Consider the following 24607-nt stretch of genomic DNA (forward strand, 5'->3'; position numbering starts at 1 on the left):
AAATACATATATATTTGGAATAAATTAAAAGGATTTCATTTGAGGCAGTGTTTTTTTTTTTTTGCCTTGGGTTGATTTTTAGAAAGGTCACCGAGTTTATGCAAACATTGTGAATGGTTTTTGGCTTTGATTAGTTTATGGCGCGGTCATGGTAGGCGAGCAGGCAGGCAGTTTTAACAAGAGAGCGGATTTATCATCATTTTGTGTAGTTTTTTTTTTTTTTTTTTTTTTTGTTGAGTATTCATTCAAAAAGATGGATGCGATTAAATGAGTTTGAAAGCAATCAACGTTTTTTTGCTTTGCTTCTTTGTTATTGTATGATTTTAATTTTCTCCTACCTTTCTACAATTTCACACAGGATTTGAGGGGGTCTAAGGTTAGGTTAGCATAAGTCATCTATCATAAAGGTCAGAAAACAAAAATTAAAGATAAAGTCCTCACCTTCTTACAAAGCGGGAAACCAAAAGGTAAGGTAAGGTTATGTCCATTTACAGTAAGAAAAAAGGAAGTCATGAAATTGAATATTCATACCAATCTTGATAGTGGCCGAAAATGAAATTTAAAGGACGAGAGAATCTCTGCCACATCAAATATAAACACAAAACCCAGGGCAATGAACTTAGGTCATCTTTTCTAGAATTCTACATTCAATTACATGGCCCCGGAGATGGAACCGGCTCTATGCCAATTAAAAATATACAGGTCACTGAATGGACAGACACCCTAATATAGAGGGTAGATATTTCTTCCTTTTTTAGGTTTTTTTTCAGGAATCCATCATTCAGTTGAAATTGAGAAGAAATTCTGGTTGTTTTCGTCCTTTTTTAGTTTTTGATAGCAGAGGTATTATATGTATAAAAGGATGGAATGATGAAAATATTTCGGTGTCAGTTAGTTATTTAAATCATGGAAAAAAAGAGTATATTTTCCTGACAAAAAGAAAAGGACGAACTATTTTTTTTCGTGTTCCTTGATGGCTGTCGCAAAGTGTCCATTGCCAGGTGGTGGCGCTTGATGTTCTTTTTTTTTTTACTTTTATTTTGCAACATCATGAAGAGGAAAATTCATTTTATATAAAGATATAGTTATGTTTATATATATAAAAAAAGTTGAGTCACACCCATTTCCGGAGGGTTTAAAAGCAATTTTGCAATTTTGATATTAAGACGACGAGCGACGATGAAGGAGCTATAGGTATATAGCTTTTCGTATCTTGAAGAAAAACATAGTCATATTCTGTAATGGACATGGACACACGTAGTTCCTAGAGTGAGGTACATTTAGAGAAAAACAGAGTGAGAGTGAAAAAGGATTCCTTGTCGGAAATTCAATTTATGTGTCAGAGATAATAATTAGTTTATGTATATAGTGTTTATAATATGTATAGAGTCAATCCTACTCAAAAGTTCCTCAAGTTAGTTCTTTTCTCTATCTACATATCCTAAAGCTATATATTCAATATGTTTTTTAATCGGTAGAAATGATTTGAGGGACAATTTTATGATATTTTCTTGATCTTGATTTGATTATTAGTTTTTCCTTTTTCTATATATACGGAAGTTTGCAGAAATCTTTTAAACATAGAGCCAATGAGTTGTTTTGGGGAAATTGAAATTTGTGGGTATTTAATGGGTGTCCCAAAAATTAAGTTTGGCAACCCTAAACAAAGAATATTTTGATAATTTAGAGGCTTTTATGCGGACTTTCTTAAGAGAGAAAAAGCTACTGTCTATTTAACCAAGATTTTTAACATCATTTTAAAAATGATTAACATTTTTCGTTGATTTAACAGATTTCAAGAGAAGGTTGAGTCGTTCTTTTGAACTTCATCCCATTGATAAAAATAGGATATTTAATACATTTTGAAAAACATTTATAAAAACATTATTGACAAAGTTATAGATATCAACGTTTACTTGAATAAAATAATTTTGTCCCATTTTATTTAAGCTTATCGAAAAGGGTAGACCCGTGTGGTATAACAGCTTAACGAATGGAAACAGGAAAGCTACATGTCACCAGTACTTGTTTGCTTGAAAAGAAGTACTAACATGACTTTGTGTGGAAGTGGAAGAGGAAGCGAATAAAAAAAAAGGATATAGTCCTTAATATTTGAAAATTGAAATGGATTATCGTTTCACTTTCTCTTTGGTTACTACAACTACGGCGAAAGGTGTTGTAAGAGATATTCAACTTCTCTGCATGAACTCCTATAGGCCAATGTCCGATACAAACCGCAACAATCCTGGCTATGTCTTGCCTTGGCCTGCATAGAAGATCGTTTGTACGGGTTTTGTTATAGGTGGGCTATATCTTCCTAGATATAATGCAGTTGGGTAAATTGTTTCACCTTGGGTTTGATTCAGTTTGGTAGATAGAAAGGATTTTACCCTTCATAGCACCAAGAGGAATGTTAACAATTTCCGCAAGTGAGCTATGAAGGGCCGATCCTTGCGTGGCTAGCTCGTCATCCCGTTCATTTTCCACGATACCACTATGGCCCGGAACCCAGATCAGGGTGACACCGAGGTTAATATTCAGGCTCGCAAACTCATCGCGACATTGCTGGACCAATTAAGATGAGGATATGACCGAGTTAATGGCTTTGACAGCTGCCTGACTGTCTGTAAAGATAGCCGCATTTCGGTTTTGGTTTGGGTTTTGTTAAAGTATCTTACATGCCCACCTTGAAAAACGCTAGCAAAGTGAGGAAGCCTAAAAGATTTGGCTACATTTAGGGACTCAGAAAAGATTCCAGAACCAACTCCGCACTCCATCTTTGAGCCTTTAGTAAAGATGGTTGTGTCGAAACCTATCGACACGATGTCATCCTCCCAATCTTCTCTGGATGGGAAAATAACCTTAAAACCCTTACTAAGGCTCAAAGTAGGAGTGCAGTAGTCAGTGTCTACCGAGATAATATCTGAGGGAATCAATTTCGTAGTGTTGCTGTGACCATAAGGATTTGACAACCAGCTGTTTGATTCCTTCAGCCTAATAGCGCTACAGGAAACTATGTATTTAATAAAAAGGTCGATTGGTAGAAGATCCAAAATAACGTTTAAGGTGTCCGTTGGGCAAGTACGCATGGCCCCTGTGGTGGCCACACAAGCTGTTCTCTGAACCTTCTTTAGCTTATCAATTAATTATAGGCTTTGCTAAGAGCAGGCCACCACACAATCGAACCATATGTTAAGATTGGACGTACGGCTGTGTACGTCCATAAAATCATCTTCGCCACCACCCTGGGGTGTTCCCCTACTCACGTGTTTTGTTGCGATTGTATTGCCTAGAGTGGATCGAATCTTCCTATCACTGAGCATGGAAATAATCCATTATTGAATAAAGTCTTCTACACCGAACTTAACGAGTGATTCTTCTATGGATTCGGTAAGGACGTTGTTAAAAGCACCTTCTATGTCTAGGAAGGTGGCAAGAGTAAATTCTTTATAATAGATTGTTTGTTCTACAGTACGCACTACCTCATGGAGGGCAGTCGTCGTAGATTTTCCCTTAAGATAAGCATGCTGAGAGCTTTCGAGAGGTCGTCTAACTAGGATTTCTCTAATATGGTAATCAAGAATGCGCTCCAAGGTTTTAAGAACAAAAGATGTTAAGCTTATTGGTCTGAAATCCTTCGCGTATTCGTGACCTCGCCTACCCACTTTCGGGATAAAAACTACTTTGACTTGTCTCCACGACATGGGCACATGTTTGAGAAGGAGACATTCTTTGAAAATTCGTTCCAGCAATGGAGCTGCCATATCATGCAACTTTTGAAGCATAACGGGCAGTATGCCATCCATGCCTGGCGATTTATATGGAGAAAAAGTATTGATGTCCCACAAAATATTTTCTCTGGTTATAACGGAATTGACTTGCTCCACATGAGCTACGTTTAGCTCTGTGGTTTCAAGCGATTCGGGGTTATCACTCTTGCAACCCGGAAAGTGCGTCTTCATCAGTAGCTCAGGAGATTCGGCTGGAGAGGCTGTCCAGGTTCAATCAGGCTTTTTTAGAAATGAAGGATTGCAATGTTCCTTCGATAAAACTTTGCTGAGCCTTGCGGAGTCCTTTATGTCTTCGATTGATTGACAGTATTCTCTCCAACCTTGTTTTTTGGCTGATGACAGGGTTTGCTTGTAAATTTTTAGAGAGTCTTTATACGGTTGGTAAAACTTATGTTTGTGGCAGATATTGAAAATTGTCCGCGTCATTTTCCTAAGACTGGACAGTTCTTCATTCTACCAAGAAAGAAGGGTTTTACGGCTATTTTAAACTGTGCAAAAGACTCTAAAAGCTCTACTTATAGAAGTTTCAAAGGTTTGCACCTTTGATTCAAGGTCTCTTATCGATTCAGTTCGGTAAGTTGCTTAGTTTGGAATTAGCAATTTGACTGAATTTCGTCCAGTCAGTTCTTCTTGGTTTTCTGTAAGGCGGAGGGTTTTTCGGCTCATAATTAATTTGAAAAAGAATCCACTTGTGATCCGAAAACGAATTTAAAGGGGAAACTCTCAATTCAAGTTTTTTTTGAATAATTGCACGCAAGGGATTATTAATGCCCTTAACATGTTTAAAGCTTAAACACAATTCCGGTTTTGGAAAAATAGGGAAGGATTAAAGAGAAGATACCGATGCACATTGGTATATAAAAATGATAGTGAAAACCAAAGCTGGGTAAAGCATTCCACATTCTCGATGTACGGTTAAAAAAAGAATCTCTATACTTGGCAGTACGTCCGCAATTGAGCTCAAGGTTAAACTGATGTGCATTCCTAGAAGTACGAGTATTACACTGTTTATAAAAATATCGGTAGAACAACGAAAGGCATGAAACTTTGCGGTGGTGTTCGAGTAAATAATTTGGTGTAGTTCTATCGCCTATCATTTTCAAAGCTCCTTTTTGTATCCTGTCCAAAAAATACTTAAACTTGTTTTAGGGGCACTTGACCAAATATGATAGTTATGTTTAAGTTTTGGAGGAATGAATAGAGGGGGTGGAAAATTTCTTGCACCGTCGCGTCGGAGAAATCCGAAGCACCAAGCAGCATTTTTGGCAATATCTAATTTGTGATAGTTCCATAAAAGGTGACCTGTGTGTGATACACATTCCGAATTGATAAATTAGTTGTTGGGCTACAGTTGAATTGTTTAAGATAACTAATAAAGGAGAGGTAAAGAGTTTTGTTTTATTTTAATGCTTTATTAATTTCAAATCAACTTTTAATTTTAAAAGGTTTGTTGTTCAATATTTTCTCAGTTACATTTTTTGTTTTTTTACAGACTTAGTGTTAACCTAGCAAAAGGCCTTCCAAATAAAGTTGTAAGAAGCTGCCTAAAAATATGTTCTTAATTAACCTTTAATGTGTTGCGATATCTGAAATATAAATACGTTATATGTTCTTTGTTGTTCTAACTTTCCTTGCTACGCGTTTTGTTTTAAAATCTATCAATAGTATAGTCAAATTCTACACGAATAACAAAAACAATATCCGTACTATGAATACTACCGATAAAAGTTAAAGTGGAATTTTACTACGAATGGGTTTTGACATTTATACGAGTCTCGAATGAATCTTATCTGATTTCGTTCTAACATGTTGGTACGATTGATATTGCATTTGTATTTCGATAGCTGTGTTCGTTGAGTAAGTGTGTATTTAGAATCATGTGTTTTTCATTGGGGAAAAAAATCAATCTGTCACTTTTGATATTATTAAGTTTGGTTAATGAAAATAAGCTAACTAGGTTTATTTTGCAAGAGAAAACAATAGAAAAGATAGTTAAGTTTTGCTATGCTTCCACCAAAGCTTTATCTCAGTTTAGATTAAATAAATCTTTTTGGTGTTTCCAACGCACAAGAAGATTTAAAAATGATTAAGTTTGACAGCACTTTTTAAAATGCAAATGGTGTTTCGATGTTTCTTATGAAGTGGAAGTGAAATAGTTTGATTCGTGTTAAACAATGAAAAACTGAAAAGTTCAGCACCATAAAAGAATATGGTACCTACTCCATGAGCATTTTATTTTTTATTTGATTAAAACAAAACTATATATTTTTTGTACACAACCATGCAAATAAACAGATCATAATGCATTATCTGTAAAACCAACTCCTCGACAAAGGTTTTTCTTCACAAATTTTCACTAGATTCCCGTCCCCTACTGGAAGCTCATTTTAACTCGAGTCAGGTATATAAAGAATTGAGGCGATCTCCAAGTTCGCTTCAACACCACATGTTAATGTAGTAGTGTACGAACAAACCCCCTTCTTGAAGTTTTGATTTTATGTCAAAGCAGCAATTGTTAAATGAACTTTTTTTATTGGTTTTAGTAAGTTTTTTTTACAAATATTTCTTCTTTTTTTGTGTTTTCTTTATTATTCTGATCTTTTTCAGTTATACCAATTTTTAAATACAAAAATCTGGCTACTGCCGATGCGTTTTTATGGGAATTTTTTACTATACTATTTATAGAATGCCAAAAACACGGGTACTCTAGGATTTGGCGTAGGCGCAAGGTTGAGTGTTCGTAAAGCTTTTTTGCAATTATGGCAGATTGTTGAAAGTGAAATAAAACCAATTTGGATGTACTTCACTGTGTTTAAGCGTAATAAGACCAACTGTTGGAAATCGGATTTATTACAATTTATAAGAGTTAAATAAGGCAAGTTCTTGAAACACACATTTAGGAACAAAATTGTTCCAATGAAAGTGTTCAATATTCCTGGTAATCTAACTTGTCATTTTTGCTTTCAATGATAAACTCTTACTAGAAGAAAAGACTGAAAAGACTACAAAGACAGCAATTAAATCCTTAGACTTTAAGTGAATACAAAAGAATGCACGAAGTCTCAAATGATTGAAATCAATTGATGGCGCTGTAAAACCAATGGTGAACGAAAGAAAATATTAAAATCACTTCAATTTAAAATTATTGTTGCTTTCGAAATTCAAATTCTCAGACCCTTGGTGAATTGGAAAAGTTCAATTTATAAATTCAATTCTTAAGTGATTGCATTCGCAAAAGAGTGCATTCTTTTAAAAGCCTGGAATAATTTTAAGTGGTTAAGTGAAAAATTAAATTTGTAATTTATACCAAAGATATACTGTGATGTAAAAAACAAACGAGCCAATTTGTATGTTTTTTTTGGGAACTTTTAAGGAAGCAAAACGCTTACGTAAAGTGTTTTGCTTAAGAAACTGTTAAGAAGGTTGGTAGTAATACGCTTTTAACTTGCATTAAATATTTTATAAAGTGCTTAAAAGTATTTCAAGCTAAGATTTCATTTCATTTACATGAATTTAGTGACGTTCTCACAACTTTTGCTTTGAGGTAGGCTTAATGCTTTTACTTATTGTGGTTTCTCCGAAATATTTTTTCCTCATACATCTCACTAAGAGTTTTTCATAAGACAACTTTTCTTTTAAAAACTACTTAATTTTATTGCATTTTTCTTAATCTTTAAGGTTGTGAACAATTGCAATAACAAAATCAATACCAGATTTTTCAATTTAAGAATCCTTGACAAAACCCACAAAATCAACAATGTTTTTTGTTAAAAGTTGTCAATTGAAACGTAATGTGTGTTTAGCCTTAAATTATATTTTAGATTGGTATAAAACATGAAAACCAAAATGTTTAATATTCAAACATATTTTTCTTAAATAATACTAACTTCAAAATGTAGCTTAACACAAAACGAGGATTAGAATTTTTTCTTAGAAGAGACAACTTTCTTCAAGAAATCAATTTTATATAAAATCTGTCTTACTGCTTAATGCTTTGTAAGAGTCTCTGTCAGGCTTTGGAGAAGCACGATTTATTTAGTACAAAACGGTAAAAAGGACTTCGCAAAATCTATTATTGTAAAAATATCGGATTTGGAGAACTGCAAGACCTAAAGTGTGCTTTTATAAATAACGTAGAACTTGGCGAAAAAAACTAACGTTAAAAAAGAAGAATTTATAAAGAATAGGCTCATAGGAGAATGCGGCCTTCCATATAGCATTCATCAGTGACTTTAATTTAAAGACTGCAAAAGAATGAAACCAGTTCAAATGAATGTAATTAAGTGCAGGTGCAAATTTAAGTTTCATATGCTGAAAGGAAAAATTATTGTATTTTTTAAGCGAATTAGTGATTGCAAAATTTGTAGTCCAGGTCCTAAAGTAAATTATTGAAATCTTTAGGTTTACCTGCATTAATGGTTGAAGATGATTACATTCACTTTCTCTTACAACCCTGTAGAACAAAAATTCCCAGTAACTGATTTTTCATTCCACAGCAGCTTCTCCCAAAAAATTCTATACAAAAACGTTCTTTTTGAAAGGACTTTTTGTTGTTCCCCATTAATACAATTTAAAATACCCTTTTAAAGATAATTCAATTTATTTAACATTATTTTAAAAAAAATATTCTTCTCCGAAATTAGAAGTTTTGACGGGGATTAGAATTTGTTTTCGTAGAAAAAAACTTAGAAAATCCATAAAACGTCTTAACGTATTATCTCTTAAACAAAAATACCTTATTTCCTGGATAAAACCCCCAAAATTGTATCATCCAATACTGTTTTCCTAATTTTAAGTTAAAGGAAAAAAAACAACCCCACAAAACGCGGAAGGGATGATAATTTTTTTTACATTTTTATGTAAAATAAAAAAGAAAATAATCAACACAAAGTCACGTGTTTATTATTTTTACTACTTAAGTATTCAACAAAAAACATTACAACAGTTGATATTGAACGTTTCACCCTCTAGAGAGAACGAAATATGCAACAAACAAAAGGTAAAAAAAAGCTAAGTAATTCTTTAATGAAAAGTACCCACTTGGTAATAAATTAAGGGAAGAAAAATAATAAGACAAAGTTGGAAAAAAAGCGAACGCGTAAAGCATTATTGTATAGGGATAAGCTATTTTGTATACTGAACTGACTTCTAGGGTCATTCAGTTGGATGAACGTTGGATATGAGTTTTCTAAATGACACTTTAACTTAAGGCAAAAATTACATATTCCATAAATGCTCGCGTCATAAACTCTCAGAAACAAAACGACCTGCGATATGATGTCGACGACGACGGCTTATGTCGGTAATTGGTTGTAAATATATAAGTAAAAATAATCTCAACCCTTCTTCTTTTTTTTTTTATTTTTGTGTGTTACTTTTCAAAGCACCTAATGCGTGATTTTAACGTATGCGTTACGTACCTATACTTTTCTGAAACTGATGTCGTTTTTGGAGAAAGAAAAAATAACTTTCATTTTTGTTATAATAACCCTAATCAATCTTTCGAAAAACATCAAATCAGCTATGTGCTAAACTCTCCCCCCTACCCCTTTCCCCAAAAACGAGAAAAATTAGAACGAACAAAGTACCAAGTGATTCTCATTTATAAACATAGTACCCAAATAAATGTACGCATACAAAATCATACACTAAACGCACATACAGCTTTGGTCAGAAAAATAGGAACGCTTGAAAAAAAATTCACACAAAAGTCAAATCTTTGATAGAATTTTGTGTATCTAAGTCTTTTAGAGACAAAGCTTGTTTAGGTAGAAAATCTTAAATTAATATATTTATGCCATACAAAAATCTGGACCTGGTATTTGACATGTACGTCAGCCTTAGAACGATAATTGGCTTAACAAAGAATCTCCATAGAAATACCATAAGGTAGAAACAAAAAATAGACTTACACAGAAAGCAATTGATTTAAGACGTAAAAGAAAAGCGGAATGCTTTACAAACATTTTAAAATACAAATTAATTTATTTGCAATTGAATGGTCAATGTGACAGGTCTTCAACTCCATGCTTATTAGACTATAGATAAGTAAGGAAAATCCCGTAGTGGAGAACATTTCAACCATGTGCTTTAGGGTGATAAAGTCTAGAACCCTTCTAACGCACAGCCCCGACAAAAATCCATCTGGTTGATGATCAAGATTTCCACACACTCGTCATAAATGATATCAATACAGCCATCAGCAAGCTAAAGTCAATTAAAGCTTCTAATTGTTGACGGTAAGAAGCATACAATAAAAGGAGAATTCCAGAACCCACCTGCAGATGAACTGATTTATCCTTACCAGTTTTGCTTTAGGCCTCGAAAATCTATCACCTACCAAATCTTAACCTAATACAAAACACTGAAAAAGACCCCAGAATACAACATCGATTAACATATCATCTTCATCGATTTCAATGTAGCCTATGTCAGCATCAGTATTCCACAGAAACTTCGAGATTTCTATACCTCTCAGATCTTTCTGAGAGGATAGGGCATTCCTGGAAGACGAGTCAATTCCTTTTTATACAGATGGTTCAAAAATAAAAGAAGGGGTTGGTGGAGGTGTGTACTCTAAACGACTGCAATTAAGTCTCTCAATCCGCCTTTTTAATCATTGTAGCTTGTTCCGGGGGCAACTTTTGGCAATTAAAGAAGACGTGATATCAGCACTTGATATTCGTATTTTCTCAGATAGCCAGGCCGCTATCAAACCTCTGGACTTTGTCTCTTCAAACTCTTAAACAGTCCATAACTGTCGATCATCTCTAAAGGAGATAGCACAACAGTTTAGTATTCACCATTGCTAGGTGCGGGCCATAGATGCATTCCATGTAACTGTAAGGCAGATGAACTCGCCAGGAAGGTACAGTGCAGCCCATCCTACCACGTTTGACGCATGCTGGCATACCAATCGCTACTTGTAAACTGTTGCTAATGCAAGACGCTGTGAGGAGGGCAGGCACCAAGTGGAATAACATCACCAGGTGTTAGGTCACAAAAAGTATCTGGCCAACACTAGATTTGAAACGTTCAAGGTGCTTGCTATCTCTAAGCAGATCGGATATAAGCTCGTAAATAGGTGTCATAACCAGACACTGTCTAATAGGTAAGCACGCCACTCGACTAGGTGTATTCTCAAATGACTTTTGCAGAAGCTGTATGGACGAGGTAACTGTTCTTCTCCTTCTCTGTAAATGCCTTGCTCTAGCTCAAAAACACAAGAATTACCGAGGAGAATTCTTCTTTAATGATCTAAACAATCTAAATCATATCAGCATAATCAGCTTCTCACGTTTCGCAAGGAACTTAAACTGGTTCTATTGAGCTTAGGAGGAAGCGTCAAGATTCATGTGGTATCACAATTGGCCATTAATCTGGCCTAAGTGTGTCCGTTTCCATCATGGACAGCCACTTTAACCTAACCTAACCAGTATCAACAATGTGAGTCATTCAAAACGATGTTGAAGGATGTTCACTGCTTTTTTACAATTGGAAAAAAAATAAATTAGAAACTTTCGAAACCACAAGAGGATTTCTAGAAGTTTACGACGATATGCTTTCAAGTAACAACTTGAACATTATTCTTGAGAGACAGGTGCTCAACTTTACTGCCAATACGAATGGTATCATTTTTCTAAACATCATCTTGAGGTTCAAATGATTTCGACATTACATAGCAAGAAAACAAGAAGCACTTACGGGTTTCTTTTCCAGTATCGAGTCTAAAGCAAACGAAATAGGTCTTTTTATTAACGAAGAAAAAAGACAGACTTGCTCAGAACGTGACAATTGATAGGTAGAACGTCGATATGGTCAATGAATTTATCAAGCGTAGAATAACTCTAGCTTATCACTATTTTGTGACTAGATGGTTAGTGTGTAGGTCTGTCAAGCCAGATGACAAAGGTTCTATCTCTGACTATGCCACCAGTTGTTTTACTGGTACTGCCTTTTGTGAAGAATTGAAAAATACTCCAAGAGTAATTCATGTCTCGATTCGGCATGAAAACTGTAGGTCCCTTCCATCTCTAAAATGTTTCTCACGAAGAAGTCACTAGGTCCTGGTTCTCTTCGTACTGTTGCCCAACCTAATTTATTTATTTTTAAGCATTTGAGAAATAAGGTCCTATCGTGAAATACAAAGGAGAAGCAGTACAATACTGTCATGGACTCTCTCTCAAGTGAATGAACGCTCTCTTGCTATGTTCGCAAGGAAGGCTCTAAATATAATCTATGGAACGATTTGTGTCATCAGGCAGAATAACACCAGGTGGAGACGATATAACCTTGAAACACACGAGAGCGTCTTGCCACTGGTTAAAAAACTGCGTAACAGTTATGATATATAGGGCTCCAGCTTGTAAGTTATTAAACTCCAAGATACAGAGAAGAAGACACAGAGGCAAGCCTCATCTGCGGTGAATTGAACAAGTTGTAGCTAATACATACCGACCTAAGATTTGAAACTAAGGCAGCAACCTAGAGATTGAGTTAGCTGACTGCATGTTTTGCTTGAGGCTCAGGAGCACTCAACGGACCAACCGTTTTATTACAATCAAATTGGGTTTTTTTCGGTGGGTTTTAATGGCTTTTATTCAAATCCGACTTTTAAATTACTCTATCATGTCATAGGTTTTTGAGATATTACCTTTCAGAATTCAAGAGAAGTCTTAAATCATGTTTTTCTTTCAATAAAATTAATGATGGTTTTCAAAACCTTTAATCAAAACCTTCATTTTTAATAGCTTTAATATCTATTGCATCTCATATAATTTTTGGAAAATTTTCCTAAGTTGTTAGATTAAAGCTGTCATATATAAATCTTTAAGAAACGTTAACAACAGTTCTTCGTCCTCTTAACAAGGCTAACACATCAAGTGCTTGAAATATATTGAAGCAAATATACAAAATGTTAAAACAGGTGTTTTTGAAATTAAACCACATAGTTAAAAATCGAAGAATTACTAACCAGCAATAAAAATTAAATCCAAAACGTATGTTTTAAAACCTTAAACGGATAAAATATAGGATTGCTCAAACCTCCCTTTTTCTTGAAATCACTGACTATGATGATTAGGAACAAAATTCTCAAGCCCAACGGCGCTGAACCCGATGAGTTCGAGAAATCAATTGCTCTTTCTCTATTGGAGCTCGAGATTAATTCCGAGTTGAAACCCCAATTGATGGATCTTCACATTACCCGTGCCTTTGAAATCCAGTTTAACAACAAGAAAGCTGTCATCATCTATGTTCTAATTCCAAAGCAGAAGGATTTCCAGAAAAACCAAATTCGTTTTGGCCGTGAGATGGAGAAGAAATTCTTTGGCAAATATGTTATGTTTATTGGGGAGCTTTAGATCTTACCTAAACCAACAAGGAAATCGAGGCATCCTTTGAAACAAAAGAAGCCACGTTCTCATAATCTTACCGCTGTGTACGATGTCATTCTTTAAGATTTGGTATTCCCAACTAAAATTGTCAATTGGCACACAATTGATTGTAACAAACCACCATTGAACACAAAGTTGACACCTTCACTTCAGTGTTGAATAAATTGGCTGGACGAGATGTAATTTTTGAGTTTCCAGAAAACTACTTGTAATTTTTGTTTAAAGATTATTAAAAACAGGAATAAAAAAACTTCATATGGAATCAAATAAAAACTCATAACTAATGAGAACTCCCAAAAACTAAGTAAGATCCTAAAATGCATTTTGAAGACACTGATTACTTACTTGACAATTCATCATTCAGATGTTTGTCAAGAAATACGTTGTGATTTACCCAAGTCTCCTAAAAAGACTGTTTTTGTCCTCTTTAACATAGAGAAGGTTGTTTTGGAATCCAGATTTAATAGAAAACTATAAGACGAGATTCGAATTATTGAAGGGACGGAGCAAAAGCTTAGTGTAGTTTGGAAAAAGTTAGTACATATTGACATACTGAATAGAATGTTGCCTTTGAAAATAAGCCCCTTAGATCGGCTTTCAACAGTATACCTACTCCAAGTATAATGTTATGTAAAAGAAGTTCTGATCTCAAAGAGACAAAATTTATGTGTTTGCGTTGTATTCCCAAAAAAAAAGGACCTGCACCTCACTAATAACTCAGGGAGAATCAGACGAAAGAGTAAAGAGAGTAGAAATAAATCTTTTCAAAAACAAGGCTTCTTAGAAAATCTCAGAACCTATGAAAAATTAAAAAATAAGATTTTTCCATCAAAAAATGAAATATAATTCTTTGAAATTAAAACCGATTGTTCCTTTTTATTAATCCTACAGCAAAAGGATTCCAAAATCTTGATGTCCAAAATTATTTTTTAAAAACTACAAATTAAAAAAATTGATTTTGAATAAAAATAAGTTTTGTTCCTATTATTGTGTCCACAGCTGTACATACAATTTGGTACGAGTATATTGCGTTTATTTTATTTATTTTTGGTAACGCATACGCCCCAGTAGTGTGTTCTTGGTTTGCAGAAATTCAAAGTGCCAAACATTTTTGGTTATGAAATAAGTTTGATTTTCCAGGGACATGGCAAAATGGCAAAGTCATTGTGCTTGTACCACCGTTAAACTCGTATCTTAAAATTATATATAAATATCTCGCAATGTTGTGAAACTCATTTCATTTAGAGTGTACGTATAGTGTACATATACCGTTAGGTGTAAGAGAGAGAAGAAGAGTTTATTTTCATTATGTATACGAGCTGTCTGCAAACCGATTTGATGTTTATTTAGCTTCTTTCCGTCGAAAATTAGTTTTTCTTTATATTTTTGTGCCTAAAACTTCCTCCAAGGGCACATAAAATTAAATTGTAATTCTTGTATCCGGATTATGGAGATTTTTTGGGGGAATGAGAAAGGGACAGAGATAGAGAGTGTATGTGTGTCATATGGAGGGAAGAAGAGACGACACTCTAAGAGAGACAGTGACGTGACGACAGTCGTCAGAAACAGAATCGAAAAGGCTTTGGAATTTAGCCTTCACCTGGAATTGTTATATGGATGGATGTGGTGAAGGCGGCTGAAGGCGGCGGTGGATGGATGTACTTTAGATATACATGAGGTCTAAACCTATTGGGATTGGAAGTCAGCCAAAAAGGACAGGAAATCATTGGATCGCCTGAACAACAATGAGTGTCTAAGTGGAAAAACATGCACTTTTTTGAGAGGTTTCGAGGGTAAATTTATTTAAACTATACTCGCCTACTAAAAGATACAATATCTATACCTACTATACGACTCGTAGGTCATTCGTAGGAACTTATGCATATATTGATAGCAGTCGGAAGCTTTTCAATATGTTATTTTGTCAAAGGTCAAATATGTTCACGTTCAGGTCGAATATACGAGTGGCAAATGCTATACAATTATGCATGAACTTATGTTAATTGGCTGTATACAGAGCCCAGCCAAGCCAGGGATGGTGAGAAGTGGTTATGGCGTTGGATGCACTTGTTGAGCTCAACTTAAATGCATGTCAACCATCCAACCCAGTGCCAGAGTGCTAGGCGGCCGATATGGCATGGCTGGGACTGGTGCTGGAGCTGTGCAGTGGGTGGTATTTGTTGTTTTTATTTTTTGATAATTGGAATAATTTTGGCGGCGTGACGGAATTGACGGAAGTGCCGTCAATGGTGGCAGCAGTGGCGGCATGCATGCAGCCGTAGTCGTGGTGTGGTCGAGCCGAAGATGGAAGTAGTAGGAGTTTTTATAAATGGCGGGCTGGTCATAAACATGATAATAGTATAACGTAGTGCCATTGAACTCACTCGTCTAAGAAGGAAAAATCAGACTGTTTAGACTGAAGTTTTTTGGCAAAACATGCTACGAGAATGACGATGACGACGCGACGGTTTTATTATATTGTCTGGAGCTTATAAAACCTTAACAGGCTATATACTCGTAATTACAGAGTGAATGGATTTTTATGAACTGATAATGAAAGAAAGTTACTTTTTGTATGGGGATTGTTGCTGCCAAGGATTATCTTAGATTTGGAACGGAACTGACAAACAATTGGAATCAAGTTTGTTAGTATAAAGTATTGTATGAGAAGATTTATGTTTTACATAGTTTAAGTTTCAATTTTACATAGTTTAAGTTTCAATTTTGACTGTCAAAAAATTTGGACTTCCTTAGAATTGGTAAATATGTTTTATGACAAAAGTGAACATGCACTCAAGAGGTATTAAGTATTCTTTAAATACCAAAAAAAAAAGTGAAGGTTGGTTTTTGGTGACCCTTAGTTTTGAGTTCCTGAATATTTCAAAACATAGAGTGACAGAGTACTCATTGTACGGGAAAGGAACGAATCTCTGTACTTGATAGTAATTTTTTTTTGAGAGTAAAGTGATGAGAACTCTTGGCGATCCGAAGTCTAGCCAAATATTGGTTAACGCAAACGACATTGACATCATCGGGAGAACCGAACAAGCTGCGCATCTAGGGCTGCACATAGAGAAGGAAAAGCAAAGTACAAGGTGGAGTCGACTGCGGGAAGAAGAATTGGTCAAACAGTTATTCGAGCATTTAATTGAAGTACTGCAGCTCTTCCAATACGTTAATATAATTTTAGCAGGAGATAACAACATAGTAGAAGCAATAAGTGGGCGGCTGATCAATGCCAACAGGGTCTTCTTGAGTCTGTCAAACCTCTTTAAATCCAGAAACGTTACCATAACTTCTATGCTCCTGTCGTAGTGTGTTTGCCAGTACTCACATATGAATCCAGGACCTGGGTGCTTAGCTTAGTAAGACAGGAGGACCTTGTGGAGAATTGTTGGCCCCTTATGTGATGAAGGATGATTCCGGCGACCCTAAAATCAAGGAATGTATGTGATCTTCCTTAAACTTTATATTGTGACAAAAATTAACCTCGGTAAACTTCGGTGGACTGAACACCTAGCTGGTATGAGTGAAGAGGAAAGTCGTTTTTAGACCATGTTTACGTTGGAGAAATGGGGTAAGCCAGGACGACCGATGATGAAAAAAGATGGAGACAAGAGACGTTATGGCAGCGTTCAAGCAACGTTAATTGATCAACAAAGATTTTGATCCCAAATACAAGAAAGTCCAAAGAAAAACAAATCTTAATGTGAGTAAAAGTATTCTTAATCAAATTAAGACCTTGTGAAGTGATTACAAAATGGAAGCTGATTTTCATTTACATTGAACCTGATTTTTATTTCCAATGATCGCCACCACAAATCGTTTAGATTAGCCCAGCTTTAACGTATTTATGCCACTGAAAGCCTTGACTATTGAAAAATGTGGCGTCTCTAAAAAATACCAATACCACAAAATTGTTTTGTAGCTAACCCCAAATTAAGACAATGTAAACAGCTTTCAATTACTCAGAAAGTTTAAAAGTGTTAGGTCTATAATACCCACAGTTGAACTTTGATTTGATCTCGTTAAGTCTTAAAAGTACATCTTAAAACAATATTTTTAGTACGGTGTTAGAAGGAACTAAATTTAGCTCAAACAATGTTTTGAAAGGTAATGCCCTTTAGTGCGTTGGTTTGTCATGCCAGAGGTCTTGGGTTTGATCCCTTACTATGTCATCTAAAGTTTTTTTGTTACGGATACTGCCTCTTGTGTAGAATTGACAAATTCTCCAAGAGTAATTCTTGTCACGAAAAGCGCTTTCTCAAAATCGGATTCAACTTAAAACTGTAGATCCCCTCTATCCCTGACAACAGAACTCGCACACAGGAATGGTTGTGAGTTGTAAGTCACTAGGCCCTAGTTCTTAACAAACTGTTGAGCCACCCAATTTATTTATTATAATGGTTTCAAAGAGTTGGATGCCCAACTTTTTAGCAGAATTAAGGTCGGTTATTGTAGTCTCAAATGTTAACCTTGCAATTATTCATTAGGATGTTTTTTGGCTGCATATTTTCTGTGGTTTGATAGTTGAGAATGTAAACTATGCTGACATTTTTATTTAGTAAGGTTTCATCATGAATAATTTAAAGAAAAAAAAAAAGCCTCCAAAATGTAATAAATTCTTTAGGAAAAACTTCTGTTCTGTCAAGTTTATGAATCAATTCTTCAATTCTACGATATTTAGAGTTCAACTTTATTTTTCTTTGAATGGTTTCGTCAATAAACAAACATTCTTCACGAAGAGCGAAGACAATCCTGAAGTCAATAACTAACCACCATTGCATCCAATAAAATTGACCATTTGTAGCTTACATGCTGGCGGTATCATCAGCCCTCATTTCTTTCGAAATCAGGAAGGAATAGCAATTATGGTGAATCACGGGCTGGCTCTATAGCGCCCGTGAACTAACTGAATTTTTGTATTAAAAAATAAACAAAAACGATAATTCGTTCAACAAGTATATAGGAACAAGGTTACTTGCGGATTTATCAATTTGAATACAACTTTGAACTTTCATAAAATTATATTGTTGACTTGTGAATTCAAAAAATACATATCACCATATTTTTTCATATTTTTCTTCTTACAAAACAATTAAATATCCACAAAATGAATACTGGCTGATGTGCCGCAAGGCTCTTTGTTTTCTCCTACATTTTTTATTTTATTTTTAAAAACTTTCGTTTGTATTAAACTTTTATGCCACAAGATTTAAATTGCTTTTCCTAACATCCATGAAGTGAATTTTCAACGTCAGCTTATAATAGCTCATCCTTATCATAAAAAAGGATAATTCATGTTTTGCTTACAAAATTCAATGATGATAACAATCTCCAAGACAACTGTCCATAGGTAGTACTTTCAACAGGGAGAGTAAACAGCTTACAGTTTTAAGTATGTGCATTACAGATCATCTTTAATGAAATGATCAACGTTTAGACAACACTAAAAATGCTGATAAATGCACGAAGTTTTTCAACTTTTCTGATATGGTTATAATTTATGAAGCGTTCATTCTTTCAAAACTCAAGTGTTCCAATTAGCTGCTTCAGTCTCTTTAGACTTAATTGAAAAAAAGCTCTAAAAATGTAAGATGACTCTTGTCTTACTGTAACTTTCAGAGTTCTCAATGTATCAAACTATTTATTATAATATAGCGGTTTTCATGAGGAACGCACTGGTGAAACATGCAATTGCATTCCTGCCATCAAATACTTCAACCGTTATACCCATACTTCTAGAAATGCTCATTAGTTTACCCTTAAACCCAATCTCATGCGTACTTTTAAAGTACAGATATTCTTTTTCTAGCCGCACTCCACGAATGTAAAATACTTTACCAGCCTCAATATTTCCCTCTTATTGAAATGTGCAAACATTTAAAAAACACATCTGTGTCCTCTATCTTTCTGCACTACATCTTTATTGTGAATAGACACATTTTAAAACAAAACATTATCATCTCATGTTTCCCTAATGACTCGAAACCTTTAAAATCTAAAAAGTTCCAACCAATTAATCGCACACAATTATTTATATGATATAACCTTTCTGTCCATTATATTATGTATCGAATATAGTTTTCAAAGCTCCATACTGATGACTTTTATACCCTGAAGGTCTTCACTATTTTGTCTTTTCTATTATAAGAACAAAATGAATGATATCATTTTCATGTTAGTTTTAATTTATTATGAGTCAGAGAGTTCTCCTCTCCGATTACTAATATCAATGATAATAAATTTAAGTCTTTTGTTATTATGACTTGCATTTAACCATTAAACCGTACTGTACAAAATCCACCGCACAAACAGCTCACACTCATAATACTCAAAGCTCATCGTATTCCTCTAAAAGAAAGAAAAGATAATTCGGATCACGTTTAATATCAAACATAGTTTCGCATCAACTCAATTGCAATGGTGGCTTGACTATAATGTTATATCGACTCTATACATAGCTAAGGTACACATCAGCTATGTTCCTATTCTAGAATCGAATTAAATCCTTAAATGCCACTGAGTAACGCAAATAGAATCAGGTACACCATCTTCTTCATCCGCATAAACTCGTGCATAGTAGACTTTGTGGTGGCAACACACTGTATGACCGACTCCGTCGACGACGACGGATGACGGTGGTGGGCGCTATAACCTACCTTACCCATTGCATTGGATATAATCGACTCGACCATAGTTGGCCACTAACTAACATAGTAACCCTCCCCAAGCCTTCCCCAGACCATCACCTCTATCACAATCATCAGAAACACTATGCCACACACAAAACCAACAACAAAAACACACTTCTGAGCTGCTGCTGATGATGATGATGGTGAAGGAAAATGTCAAAAGTTCATGAGGTCACTATATTAATTGCCAGGTAATGACGTTATCAACACAAGAAGAACAAGAAGAAGAACATAGGTTAGTTGGTCGATATAAAGAGATAGTTAGAGACATACATATATTTATAGATATATATGTAGAAAAAAGAAAACCAGAAAACAAAAAGAAAAATAGGGAAAGGAAATATTATAAGAATATAAAAAAAAGAAGCAAAACGGAAAAACACACCACACAATAGGGGACACTTACCCATACCCTTCGTTTGTAGCATTTCCAGGAGCTTTTTAATGCTCTCGTCACGCGCTATTAGTGTCTGCTTTTGCGTCTCCACACGGCACTCCAGATCCTTGATTGTCTCACGTAGGATACTGATTTCACGCTGCAAGTGTTCATTCTCTGCGTAAATTGCTTCCATTTGTTGCTGCATCTCGATATTTGGTTGACGCATTCTCATTCTTAATTCTTCTTCCAATTGACGCACCAACATTGCTTGTTTCTTAGAAAAAAAGGAAAACATTTTTTAAAATTAATATTGAAATATTCATTTAAGAAAGAAATCTTTTAGAATTTTAAAATAAATACACCACTCTTTTTACACAGCGAAAAACATACATTTTAGTAAAAAATTTAAATATTTTGGTTTTCCTGAAAAATTTACTGAACATTTTTTTGAAACTTAAAGTTTTGAGAAAAAAAAATTACATTTAAACTTAAATTTACAATTTAAACTTTTTAGAAGTTGGTAGAAAATTCTGTTCAAAATTTGGTACTTATGCAACAAAACACTTAAAGTCTAAATGAAACTTCAATTTAAAATTTTTCTTTTCGACAAAAGTGACAAATTTTTCACAATGAGACAAAATGTAGCAACAATTTTGAACACCTTCTCAATTTGTATTTGAAAAAGAGGCTGGGATGCTACCCACGCTTATAATTTTCTATTCATTCCCGTCTGTCAATTTGTCTAGGTAGAAATGGCGATCTCAAGGCAACCTAGCCTGAGTTCCAGTTAGCCCTGTAGTGCGCCGTTTTGATAGTCGATTTGTCTAAGAGTTCAATAAAATATTTGAAGTCAAAATCTTTCATTGTTCTCCAATACTTGAGTGGAAACCATTTATTATCATTTTCAAGTTGTTTGTGTAGGTTTTCGTTTTTAGTAGAAAAGGTTTTGCATTAAATTTTTCTAAGAAAAATTTTCAGTTTAGTTTTGTTCTCTGAGCAAGAGGTTTTTGATCAATTAAAATACACTTTGTTTCATAAGATGGATATCAGTACAATGTTCTAAATGTGATCGGACCAGACTAGAATAAAGAGCTTTTAATGTATAGGAGTCTCCGAAATCTTTTGAATTTCGAAAAACAGACCCTAGCATAGAGTTCGCTATTGACATCGCATGGTCGATGTGATTTGAGAAATTCATTTTAGAATCGAAGATTACAATCCTTATGAATATCAAGTCTTTGTAAAATGTCGTTTCCAAGTTTATAATTATGATAAAATGGACTGTGATTTCTAGAAAATGCCACAACTCTACATTTCTTGTTGTTAAAATAAAGCGCATTGATATTACACCATTTAATAAAATTATTTAAATCTTTTTTTTGCATCGTTTAGTGAACTTATGGAATTGAATATTTTCAAATCGTGAACAAATAGAAGACATTTAGAAAAAGCAAGATGTAATGGTAAGTCGTTAGTAAAAATGATAAAAAGAAGTGGGCCAAGGTGACTACCTTGAGGAACTCCCGAAAAATGTATAATTTCCTTAGACAAGGCATTATCAATGTTTACCACGTGTTTTTACCTACTAAGTAGCGCTTTATCCACATTAGGAGCTGAGAGTGAAATCCATATATGTATCTCTATTTTTTCTTAAGAGAACACTATGCATAACGCGGTCGAAAACCTTTGAAAAATCAGTGTAAATAGTGTCGACGTGGGAACGCATTCCGCATTCCAAACAAAGCTGCTGGAGCTGACGGCATCGCTGACGAACTATTCAAAGCAGCAGGCGATGACTTGGTACGGAGCATGCACCAACTCATCTGCAAAATATGGTCGGAAGAAAGCATGCCCGATGATTGGAATCTCAGCATATTGTGCCCGATACATAAGAAAGGAGACCCTATAAACTGCTCCAACTACAGAGGCATCAGTCTCCTTAACATTAATTTATAAGATCCTCTCTGCGTATTATGTGAACGTCTGAAGCCATTCGTCAACAACCTGACTGGGCCTTATCAGTGTGGCTTCAGACCAGGAAAGTCCACTATCGACCAAATATTCACACTACGGCAGATCTTGGAAAAAACCCAGGAGCTTCAAATTGATACCCACCATCTCCTTATCGATTTTAAAGCCACGTATGACCGCATCTATAGGGAGGAGCTCTACAGAGCAAAGTCTTGTTTTGGCATCCCTGTCCAACTTATCCGTTTGTGCAGAAGGCGATGGAAAAAAATCTTACCGATGCATTTGAAGTCAAAAAAGGTTTAAGACAAGGCGATGCACTGTCATGCGACTTTTTCAATATCGTTCTGGAAAAAATTGTGCAAAACTCAACCGTCAACACCGGAGGTACAATCTTCCAAAGGTCCATCCAATTACTCGGATACGCAGATAATATTGACATAATTTGAAGATCAAAGCGTGATGTCAGTGGAGCGTTTTTGCGATAGGTTTAGTGGTCAATGAGGGCAAGACCAAGTATATGCTGTCATCAAAAAAGGATACTGACCAACGACATCTTGGACAAAACGTCACCATGGACAGCTATAACTTTGAGGTAGTTAAGGACTTTGTCTACCTAGGCACCGCTATTAATGCAGACAACGACACCAGCGCTGAATCAAACGAAGAATGTGCAATTGAGAAGTAAAGTCCTCTCTCGAGCATCTAAAATCACCATCTATAAGACACTCATCATCCCGGTTCTCATATATGGCGCTGAGGCCTGGACCCTGTCAAAGAAAGATGAGAGCGTCTTAGGATGCTTCGAGAGAAAAATTCTGCGTGTGATTTAAGCATAGATAAGGAACGACGAACTGTACGGGCTGTACAGAAACTGACCTAGTTAGCAGAATTAAAATCCAACGGCTTAGATGGCTAGGTCATGTAGAGCGGATGGACATCAACGCTCCAGCCCGGAAGGTCTTCAAATCCAATCCCGAGGGACGGTGCAATAGAGGAAGACCGCGTCTCAGGTGGCACACCGGGCGTGCGAAACTGAAGACAGCTAGCTAGGGACCGAGCTTGCTGGAGACGCATGTTGGTTAAGGCCCTGGTCCGCCCGGACTGTAGCGCCACCTTAAGTAAGTAAGTAAAAACACAGATTATATTTTTTTAAAAGTCCTTTCGGCATCTATCTGTTTTACTATAAGTGTAACGAAATTTATTTAAAGTTAATATCTCTTATGGACAATGACAAAAGTTTAACGTAAACACACATTCACATACATCCTCTTAAAATCTTTGATTTACATTCTAGGAGCCTTAAAACGGCCAGATATGTCAAATTTTCAATTTGTCTAATCAGAACGATTACACTTTCATTTCGAAGTTAAAAAAGTCTTTAAAAATGACTGAAGTAAGGTATCGTAAAAAATTGCTAGCTCGAGATTTTAATCAAACATGACATACGAATGTATAGAGAAGTTAAAAAAGTGGAAACGGATATTCCGCTTGTCTGTCTGACTAAGTTCAAGCTTGGAAAATAAGACATAAAATTACAGTTGTCAAAACTCGAAAATCCGAGCTTCCTTAAAAACGGCCTGATTCATTTTAACGAAATTCTCTCCAAATTTGTTTTCTTAACTTTTTTTCTCTCAATATTAAACATACATTTTTGTATTGCTCTAGAAGGCTAATCTCATATAACCTTTATTATTTCTTTAAATGTTCTTAGGAATTATTCCACTGATTTCAATAACATTTTTTTTTATGAAGAAAGTCTAATATAGTCTAAACAATTCCTAAGTTCAAGAATGTTCAGTGTTTTTTTTGTTGGATTTTTACAAACCGATTTTTTTTAATAAAAAGAGGATGTGAATCGACCCACACTGATAACTTCTTATCCCGTCTGTCGATTTGTCTTGCCTTAAAAGTTTGTAATTTTGTAATCGTGTTTTGTTAAAGAAGTTGTCAGTTTAATTTTTCTATGAAAAATATTTGAAGTCAATATCTTCTATTACTCACGAGTCACGAGATATATATTTTTAGTGTTTATTATTAAAAAAAAAACAATATTTTCTGTGAGATAAAATTAGTTTGAAGCCAATATCTCAAATTTTTTAAAAAGATATTTGAGTCGAAAATTATTCTTACCAACTTTAAATAATGTTTTTTAGGTTTAATATTTTATAAAAAAAATGTGAATTGGATTTTATTTTTTAAATTTCACCAGATGTAAAAAACGTTGCATATAATTTTTTGGGAGATAAAATTGGTGAATTATTTTTTTTTCAGTTTATTGATTTAAAAAATTAATAGCTTTTTTCGAAAAATATATTTGTTTGGTATTACGTTAAAAAATTAATTGCTTTTATCGAAAAATATATTTGTTGTAACCAA

General features: G+C 34.8%; 2 protein-coding genes and 1 pseudogene across 15 annotated transcripts in view; 1 reads left to right on the forward strand and 2 right to left on the reverse strand.

Annotated features, from left to right (window-relative positions):
* Positions 1-24607, reverse strand: part of LOC129951228 (trichohyalin) — a 160745-nt gene that overhangs the window by 74193 nt on the left and 61945 nt on the right. For 12 of the 14 annotated variants that reach the window (XM_056063288.1, XM_056063290.1, XM_056063287.1 and 9 more), the window contains exon 6: positions 20288-20534. In XM_056063288.1, the coding sequence (XP_055919263.1) occupies positions 20288-20534 (247 nt within the window). The remainder of the gene's footprint in view (positions 1-20287; positions 20535-24607) is intronic. The other 2 variants (XM_056063286.1, XM_056063294.1) reach the window with 1 other exon arrangement.
* LOC129951235 (succinate dehydrogenase assembly factor 3, mitochondrial) overlaps positions 1744-24607 on the reverse strand; it is a 451002-nt gene continuing 428138 nt past the window's right edge. Inside the window, exon 4 of the mRNA XM_056063305.1 lies at positions 1744-1757. The gene's annotated coding sequence lies outside the window, so the exon portion shown is untranslated. The remainder of the gene's footprint in view (positions 1758-24607) is intronic.
* Positions 12863-13398, forward strand: LOC129951233 (40S ribosomal protein S7-like; annotated as a pseudogene).

The sequence above is a fragment of the Eupeodes corollae genome, chromosome 3, assembly GCF_945859685.1.
Source record: "Eupeodes corollae chromosome 3, idEupCoro1.1, whole genome shotgun sequence".
Lineage (NCBI taxonomy): Eukaryota > Metazoa > Arthropoda > Insecta > Diptera > Syrphidae > Eupeodes > Eupeodes corollae.